At 35.0% G+C, this 9,292-nt stretch overlaps 1 protein-coding gene across 1 annotated transcript; it reads left to right on the top strand.

Moving 5' to 3' along the window:
• Positions 1–2,099: 2,099 nt before the first annotated feature.
• On the top strand, positions 2,100–7,201 carry LOC133338525 (dihydropyrimidinase-like). Its single transcript, XM_061546694.1, has 7 exons — positions 2,100–2,173; positions 2,240–2,334; positions 4,502–4,692; positions 4,773–5,194; positions 5,252–5,475; positions 5,538–6,265; positions 7,073–7,201. Exons 1-7 carry the CDS (start codon positions 2,126–2,128, stop codon positions 7,150–7,152), a joined length of 1,788 nt encoding a protein of 595 aa, XP_061402678.1. The 5' UTR covers positions 2,100–2,125; the 3' UTR covers positions 7,153–7,201.
• Positions 7,202–9,292: the final 2,091 nt, after the last annotated feature.

The following is a 9,292-nucleotide window of genomic DNA, read 5'->3' as shown; positions in this document are numbered from 1 at the left end:
TGAAATATATATAGGAAAACTTTGTTATTTCCCATGTGACATGTTCGGAATATATAATAAAATGCACTTGAATACAAAATATCCTTAAGTGCTGCAATCGGGGAAAGTGACTTTCGTATTTTCATAAAGAAATAATATAAATGGATTTAATCAATTAAATATGAGCGTCAAAAAATTAGTTTCAAACCCAATAATTCTTGAGTCTCCAATTAGCTCTAGAGATCTGAAGTCGAGATTTTCTTCATAAAAGTATTAGTGGTTTTGTTCATTGAAGAGCTTGGGGTATTCGTCAGCCAAGAGCTGTTTTTCTTCTTCATCGAAGGGATTAAGGCCTACTTCTATGTATAGTATGAGGTCCTCGATAATATTGATTTCTTCTTAAAAAAATAGCTTGAAAATTTCTTCATCGAAGAGCTTGAGGTCTTCTTCATCGAAGAGCTTGAGGTCTTCTTCATCAAAGAGTTTGAGGTCTTCTTCATCGAAGAGCTTGAGGTCTTCTCTCTTCTTCTTCATCCCCATAATAAACTCAATTTATATGTGGTGGTCTTCTTCATCGAAGCACTTGGCGTCATCCTCATAGAAGAGTTCTAGAACTCGCTCATAGGAGATCTAAAGGTCTTCCCCACAGTAGAGCAGAAGTCGTCTTCATCGAACAACTTGAGGTCTTTTTCATAGAAAAGTTCAGGTCTTATTCATAGGTCTGCTTCGTAGAAGGAGTTGAGGTTTTCTTTACCGATAACCGTGAAGTATTTTTCCTCGAAGTCTTCTTCATAGAAGATCTCGAAGTCTCATCATTATTTCGATTAGAGGTGAAGGTATTCTCCATAGAAAGCTGAAGGTCTTCTTCAAATAAGATCTCGAATCTTTTCTCCATTGAATAGCTAAGGTTTTCTTAATATCAGATCTCGAAATCGTCTTCATCGAAACTTTAACGAACAACTTGAGAACTTCTTTATAGAAAAGCTTCTGGTCTTATTCATAGGTCTACATCGTAGAAGATCTTGAGATTTCTTTCACAGATAATCTTGAGGTCTTTCCTCGAAGTTTTTCGTCTCTCATCAATATCATCAATATTCCTATTATTGATGGAATATTTAAAGTAAAACAGTAAGTGTTTCCGCACACACATACCATATCTCTTTCAATATTCTTGTTTTAAATTTATTTTTCAATATTGATTGCAAAAAAATGCTTGAAACGGTAATTTCAATAACGCCTGGCACGTGTGTGATTCACTGTTTCTTCTTTTTGGGGTTATACTTCTATTCGGCGTACGGCGGGGGTACGGAGATATGCGACATCATTTTATGCAATCGTCGGTCATTACGAAAGATGATGACTCATAAAATGCCACAAGGACTACTCGATTAGATCTAGACCGGCAAACATAATATGCTGTGATTATGTGGCATATTTATGAAAGAGAGAAAGAAAGGGGCATGTGCATTTGGAATGAGTCGAACACACACACTGTTTTGGGGAGGATTGGGTCGTGGTTTGTAACAATGTTATGCTATTACATCCCTTTTTGCCAGTCTGCTTGCCCAGCCGAAAGGGGTGTTGCAAAGTGAGGTTAGTTCTTTTATCGGACGACATTCATGGCATGCCAGTTAAATGCCAGCAAAGTTTGTTATCTGTTTTCTTACATCTGTGAAATATGTTGAGCATCTGCGCATGATTTTCTTTTTTGGTTTTTTAAGGGAATGCATTTTTATGCCGCCTGCAAGAAATGAAAATCGTTTCGAAACTTCAGTTGATTGGAGTTGAAGTGGTGGTAAGGTCATTGTGAAGTCTTTGAATTTTGGTTTTAAAACTTCTTTAAATTATTTGGTGTCGTATAAATTTGGATTATTTCCAAAAATTTGCAATAATTATATTATTGGATTCGGATATAGAAAAAAAGCGTGGTTTTGAAACTGGAATGTGAAACAGGTTTATAAAAATAGAGAACCTTTTTTTTGAATAATTTTTCTTTTTGATTTTCTTAATTACAACTTGTATTTGAAAAATATGCAGTTTTTCTTAACATATACAAATTATTTTTTTTTTTTAAATCTTAATGTATTTGCATTTTAATAAAAATTTTATTATTTATTTTTCTATTTACAGTTAAATACTTAAAACAATGTCTACCAGTCCGAAGCCAGTTAAAAAAGTTCCCATCCATTTACAGGTAAGTCTGAGAATAATTTATTTTGACTTTCCCTATCGAATATTTAATGTGTGCTTAACATTTTAGAGTGCTCAAAATCGGGTTTATATCAAAAATGGCCAAATTGTTAATCACGACAAAACCTTCAAAGCCGATGTCTACATTGAAGATGGCACAATCAAGTAAGTACCGTTACAATCATAAGCGAAAAACTTTTGGAACCAAAATTTGTATATGTGGAGCAGTTGAACCTTAGAATACTTCTGGGGTTCTTCTTCTTATGAAAACAATATTATGAGGTTAACATTCGCGAATTTTAAATATATCTCTGCAGTTTCAAAATGTGATTAAAATTATTGTTACCTTTTCGTGAGTTATGTATGTTCAATTTTCGCTCAAGTTGTTGGATTGTCAGTTTGTTTTTGACAGATACAAATGTTAGTCGTGTTTTGGTGTACTCTTCGATCTTTATACGCATATTAAATTTGTCATTCTGTTTGAAACACATGTATATATTCCCCGAGACCCCATAAAGTATATATTGCTGGCTTAACGTGAAAACGTAATAAGTCCACTTTTAATAGAAATTGTTCAATAAGTAAAAATACATTGATTTAACAAAAAAATCTACGTACTTACGATTTCGGTCGGTTTGGTGTTTTACTCGTTGGTAAAATGTTTAGTCTTCATTCTGACTACTGTATATCTCGATTTGCTCATGCTCGTATTTTTATCGCACATTTGCTGCTACATTAAGAAGAGTGTGAACCTTGTAGTAGAATATGTATATGGTCTGTTCATCTTTGTCTTCCGTCGGAGTATGGGCGCAAATTAGACTGATGTAGAAGAACTACGGATTATAGCAATTCGCTCATCTACTGGAGTGAATCTGGAGACTAGGTCTTTTATTCTCCTGTTAACCATAAATTCGAAGCAAAATCGATGTCGCGTATCATGGGAGCTATAATACAGTGTGTAATCATCTGATTTACTTACGCTTGTCCCTTTCCCTCGCATTTTCTGTAAGGCTTTGTACTTCTTGAGTACATCCGCCAAAGCGAAAACTGCGCAGTCCAGGTACATAGTCGCAAATCGTGGTCCTTTTACGTTTGCGGGGGTTGTCAACATTAGGAGGTTTGGGTTTCTTTTCGTTGATTTTTTCATAGTAGGACGGGCTTAAAGTAGGTGATTAAAGTAGCTACCCTAGGTGACACTGCGATAAGCCTGGGCTTTGCCAAGTTGAAGCCAACCAGAGCCGTTGCTTGTTGTTTTGTAGCAAGTTCAATTTATCACCTGTCGCTGGCTGTTTTTTGTCTCATATAAAATTTTAAAATATGGACTTATTGCCTATAACATATAACTGTACCAAAATTTATTAATATTGACCCAAGTTTCTGGGCAGCTCCTATATAACAATACTCCCCAATACTTGTTATTTTGGACAACTTTATCGACCGAAATGGCTGTAATTTTATATTTTGGGTTCTCATTATTATAGCCCCATATAACGGAAGCCTTACTATGGTATATGAGAACTTCAATCATCTTTTTCTCACGTATTTTTCGGTATATTCAAGGTCCTATCATAACCTTGCTTTTCTCCTAGGAGCCCCCACTAATTTTAAAACTATTATTGTCATCGTTTTTACTTGTTCAACCTAATCAGCTGTAATTTGGCGTTTCGGGTTTTCACTCGATAGAAAATCTTTCTACTAAAATTAATATTGATCTACCTTTAAGTGTAGCCCCATACAACGATACATCCCTAATTTTGGACGAGTTTTAACCAACTTGGCTGTCTCATTATTCGGTATTTTAGGGAGTTTGGGTACTTTTTTTAACCGAATTGGTTCTTGGGTGTAATATCTTCCTACCAAAACATATCAGTATCGGTCAATCTATTGATATAGCTTCAATATGACGGTACCGTCCCATTTTCCTTATTTGAAGGCTTTAGCCGCATTTTCCCACCGATGTGGCTGTGGTATAAAGGGTCCTTGAAGGCTGACATACATATATACAGAACATAATTAATATAGGTTTATGTTTGGCCATAACCCCCCATATGGAGTTCAGCAAAACCTCTTTGCACTCCATTTGAGACATCTCCAAAACAGGGAGGGTTGAAAAAGAAATTTTTGAACTTTGAGAAGGTTGTCTTATGCAGTCAAACTGCAACCGACCTTAACAATATAAAAATCATATCACTTTAATTCCCTCCCCTCTTAGTAAAGTGATGACAAGAAAATTATGCCTTCACATTACTGAGTTCGACTCCTGCAGATTACAAATGCACAATGCCTATTTAATAACATTTCCATTAATTAAAATATTCTTATAAACTTTCAGATTTGTTGGACCACCCTCCGAAATTGTTGTACCTGGCGGTGTGCGTATCATCGATGCTTCCGGTCGTTTGATCCTACCCGGTGGCATTGATCCACACACTCATTTTCAATTGAAAGTTGCGGGAACAGTGACGGCCGATGATTTCTATCATGGCACTAAGGCAGCTGTGGCTGGCGGTACCACCACAATCAGTGAGTATCAACAATTAAATTTTACCATTACCCATTTAAATGTAGACTCATATTCTTAACATTTTATTGTACTTTTACAGTCGATTGCGTATTTCCGGATAAAAGTGAATCCCTTGTAGAGGCGTATGATACATGGCGTGCGTGGGCCGATCCCAAGGTATGTTGCGATTATGCTTTACATGTGGGGCTAACTTGGTGGTCCAAATCTGTGTCTTCGGAAATGAAAATCATGTGCGAAGAATTGGGTGTGAATTCGTTTAAAATGTCCATGGCCGATAAGGGTGTTAGCCAATTGAATGATTCCGAGCTGTTGGATGCCCTGGAACGTATACGTTCCTTGGGCGCTTTGGCTTTGGTTCATGCAGAAAACGGTGATATTATTGCCAAAAATGTATCGAAACTTTTGGCTTCAGGTGTTGTTGGTCCAGAGGGTCATGAACTGTCACGCCAAGAGGAAGTGGAAGCAGAAGCGGTAAATCGGGCTTGTATTTTGGCTCATCAGGTATGTTTGGATTAAAAAAATAATAATCAGTTTTGAAAATGATTTATCTCCTTACAGATGAAAGCTCCATTGTATGTGACATCCATTACATCCAAAACCTCTGCTGAAATTGTAGGACGTGCCAGACGCAGCGGTTACTGTGTCTTTGGTGAGACATTGGCCAGTTCAATTGGCCGCTCCATGCATGGTATTCCCAAACATGAGCGTATCTATTACGCTACATGTCCTCCAATTCGTGAATCCCCTGAAACTCCCAGCCAGTTAATGAAATCATTGGCTTAGTAAGTGGTCTTGAGACTTTTATCAGGAATATGATCATTAATGGGTTGATTTTTTTTCGCAGTGATGATCTTCAAGTTACCGGCAGTGATAATCGCACCTTCAAAAAGGAAGATAAAGCCCGTGGCATGCATGATTTCTCGAAAATCCTTAGCGGTACAAATGGTGTTGAGGATCGCATGTCAATTGTTTGGGAAAAGGGTGTACACGCTGGTTTGTTCGATCCCAGCCGTTTTGTGGCCGTTACCAGTACCAATGCTGCCAAAATCTTCAACCTGTACCCACAAAAAGGACGCATTGCTGTCGGTTCCGATGCTGATGTTGTCATCTGGAATCCCAATGCTACCCGCACTATTTCCAAAGATACCCATCACCACCGTGTTGATTTCAATATTTTCGAGGGTATGGTCTGCCATGGCGTACCCGAAATGGTGTTGGTCCGTGGTCGCGTTTGTGTTGAACATGGCACGGTGCGTGTAGCCGAAGGTTTTGGTCGTTTCTTGAATCCCGAAGTTCGTTCACCATATGTCTACGATGTCTTGGAGGGTAAAGTGAAATTGAACGAAGAACGTAATGGCGATGACCAGCATGTCGACGAACAATTGAATGGTGATATGAAAAAAATGAATATGACCGCTTTGGAAATTGAGATACCATATCAGGAGTCATTGTCACCATCTCAGGGTCTGGCAGCGGGTGGTGGTGGAGGTTCGTTGGGTACAAATTCGCCATGTGGTCTCGGCCATGTGCAAGGTTCAAGGAATATGCAAGAATCGACATTTTCAATAAGCGGTAAGTGTTATACAGATTCGAGTAATTCGATTCTATATTGTAAGGTTCTACGTCTGGAATTAAATAATATTGCAGAAGAAAATATAATTTTAAAATAAACAAATGTTCGGTTTGGCATTCACATTGTAATCGTGAATAGGTTAAGGCCTTTCGAACAAGGAATCGATATTCGTATCGTAATTGATATAATCGTATTTTTCAACATTAGCCCGATCCTTGTTAAGGAAACCTATTACATTTCGGATATTATGGGGAACTGTCGGCCAAACTACTTAACAAAATTGATTCATAAGAGCCATATAGAAGACTTAGCATTCCGGCTAATTTTTTAACGGATTTCCACATGTCAACTCGACTTTTGTAACAGTCCTAGTTAAACGATTAAAAGTATGTGTGTAACCAATATATCGTTAGCTAAAATGCAAAAAGGCGTAACTAACAAAAAATTGAAAATTGACTTTTTGAATGAATATTGTGAATGTCAATAAACTGCATGTGTTGACAAAGTTTTACACGTCGGCGGTCAAAAAAGGAGCTTCTATTAACAAATCATCATCTTCATTTGACTTGTTTATAGTTTTCATTCAAAACAGTTTTGTGCTTCTCCTACACAATTATGCTTTTGTTAGTTACGCCTTTTTGCATTTTAACTAACGATATGCTACCGATAATTTTTTAACTGTAGAAGTTAAATTATTTTCAATGTTTAAAATTTTTTTAAGGTTCGGGATTACAGAACATATGTTACTTTTTATACTCTATAAATAAATATTAATTAACCATTACCTCTTCTTCATTATCTTTCAGAGGAATTGGATAAATCAGGTAATCGCTCCTGCATCAAAGTTCGAAATCCTCCTGGTGGCAAATCATCTGGCTTCTGGTAAATAAATCGGTCACCACGCCGAGAAGGAAATATCCTCATCGCACAACAAAGCTAACAAAAATTCAAAGCAACAATTTATTATGAATTTGTCAAGGAGAGGAATGGTAATTGGGTGTCAACCCTACTCATTCCTTTGGAGTATAACGACAGCAACACTTAATTGACCAATTATAAAAATAATTATATACACACACACATAAATATTAATTTATTTTGTTTTCTATTTATTTATATATTATAATATTTTAATATTACAAACACACTGACTAACACCCACACACTTACTTAATGCTAAATACCAAAATCAAATTGTTTAATATTTTAAATTAAAATATGAGTTGGTTTTTGTTTGTTTTGTTTTTGAAGCAATATTATAATTGAAACAAAACTAGTTATACAAAAATATACATAGATATGTATAAGAAAACTAACAGCATACCTACATACAAATGTATTCATTCACATTACCATTAGGATAGGTACAGATATATACAAAATTATATTATCTTCATATAATACATTTATTTATATTACTAATTGTAATCCCCAAAATGGAGGGTGAGCCAGCATGGTCCCATACCCTATAATAATTTCAAATAAATATACATACATACTTATTTTTATTTAATATCACCCAAGTGAATTCAGTTTTATTATTATTATTCTGTTGTTAATAACTTTGTTAACTTAAATGTTTTATTTTTCAAACATTTATTTCCAAGTGCTTTAAATTATTTCAATTCAGTTTTAATTAATTTAAATATATAGCGTCAAATATAGCTAAAGTGTTGTAGGAGAGTTTCATTGCATGACAGAATTAGAATAGCGAAACAATTGTCTATAGTCCTTCTAACGCGAATACAAAATGGATTCGACTCCCAGAAAACAAAAAAAAATTGTTCAAAAGACAGACAGAAATCCAATAAATCGTAAATCATAAATCGTCTTTAGTGTAAAAAACCAAAAAAAAAAAAAAAAAAAATAATAATAATATATATATATTTATTGCTTTTTCATAATATTTTTTACATATAAAAAAAGAAAAAACAAAAACTACAATATTAACATTTATTCTCGTGCATATTATCCATTAAATAAGTGAGTATGTATTTACATTTAAATAAAGAAACGGATATAAACAAACAAATCTATTTAGAGTTTTTCATTTCTTACTTGGCATAAGCGTCATGTGTCATATTTAGGTACCACAATCGTTTGGGAATTAGCTCTTTCCATTGAATTTTCCTGTTTGTGGGATTTTAAGCTTCAAAAAATATGTTTTATTCGACAGATGTTATAGTACGTTTACATTGTATCGGATTTAGTTAACCAAGTTGGTACCAATTGTCTATTCCATTGCCTATTTTTCAAATAAATCCTCATATAGTAGGTTAACCCTGCAAAAAGTTCTAATGTTAATGCCGTTTTAGACATAGCTCAAATATAAGGGCAACCCGCATCCATTGTCATTTGGCACTTTGGGTTCTTATTGGATACCACATCTTCACACTAAAAACTATCAATAACTAACCACTTTTTGGCGTAGCCCCCATATGAAGTTACCCCAAAAAATGCGTATCTTGAGGATTTCGAAAAAGTTTTTCAATCAAATTGGCTATAATTTAGTATGTTGTAATTGGGTACAAAATCTTTCCACCAAAAACTATCAATATTGGTCCATTTTTTTTTGGTAAGTCCCCATATAATGCAACAAAAAAAAATTTCGGTATTTTTCCACCGAATTCGATTAGGTTCTGATTGGGTACTAAATCTCTGCATTCAAAATTTGGTTGGAACGCAAATCCGAATATTTAAGCCACATGAACACTCATCTTTCTACTACAATAGAAAAGGATACTTCACTATAAATGCAATGATTGTCGTAAAACTATTTTTTGTGTGTTAGGTTTGTGACTATAAAAAGAGAATTACAGCTGTGGACAGCTAGAACTAGGGCAACTAGGACTAGTAATAAGTACGATATTAACCCTAAAATGAGTTTTTGTTTTTTAAGATTTTTAACGTTTAGGCTGATTTTTGAGTTTTAGTCGATTCTGAGACTTATAGTAAAACTTTATGGCGAACATTTCTGTAGAATATTCTGAGCAGCTTTAACCCCGTTTTGAATGAGTTTTCAATCA

The sequence above is a fragment of the Musca vetustissima genome, unplaced genomic scaffold (genome assembly GCF_032173495.1).
Source record: "Musca vetustissima isolate MV318-11 ecotype Yass unplaced genomic scaffold, APGP_CSIRO_Mvet_v1 utg30909, whole genome shotgun sequence".
Taxonomy (NCBI): domain Eukaryota; kingdom Metazoa; phylum Arthropoda; class Insecta; order Diptera; family Muscidae; genus Musca; species Musca vetustissima.
The sequence above is the reverse complement of the archived record's forward strand: the minus strand, read 5'-3'. Positions and strand labels throughout refer to the sequence as shown.

What these genes read in the sequence shown, in the direction of transcription:
- LOC133338525 (XM_061546694.1), top strand. Translation starts at nt 2,126, where the DNA reads ATGTCTACCAGTCCGAAGCCAGTTAAAAAAGTTCCCATCCATTTACAG. An exon ending in TGGCGGTACCACCACAATCA is followed by an intron (nt 4,693 to 4,772) that starts GTGAGTATCAAC and finishes GTACTTTTACAG; the next exon opens with TCGATTGCGTATTTCCGGAT. An exon ending in CTTGTATTTTGGCTCATCAG is followed by an intron (nt 5,195 to 5,251) that starts GTATGTTTGGAT and finishes ATCTCCTTACAG; the next exon opens with ATGAAAGCTCCATTGTATGT.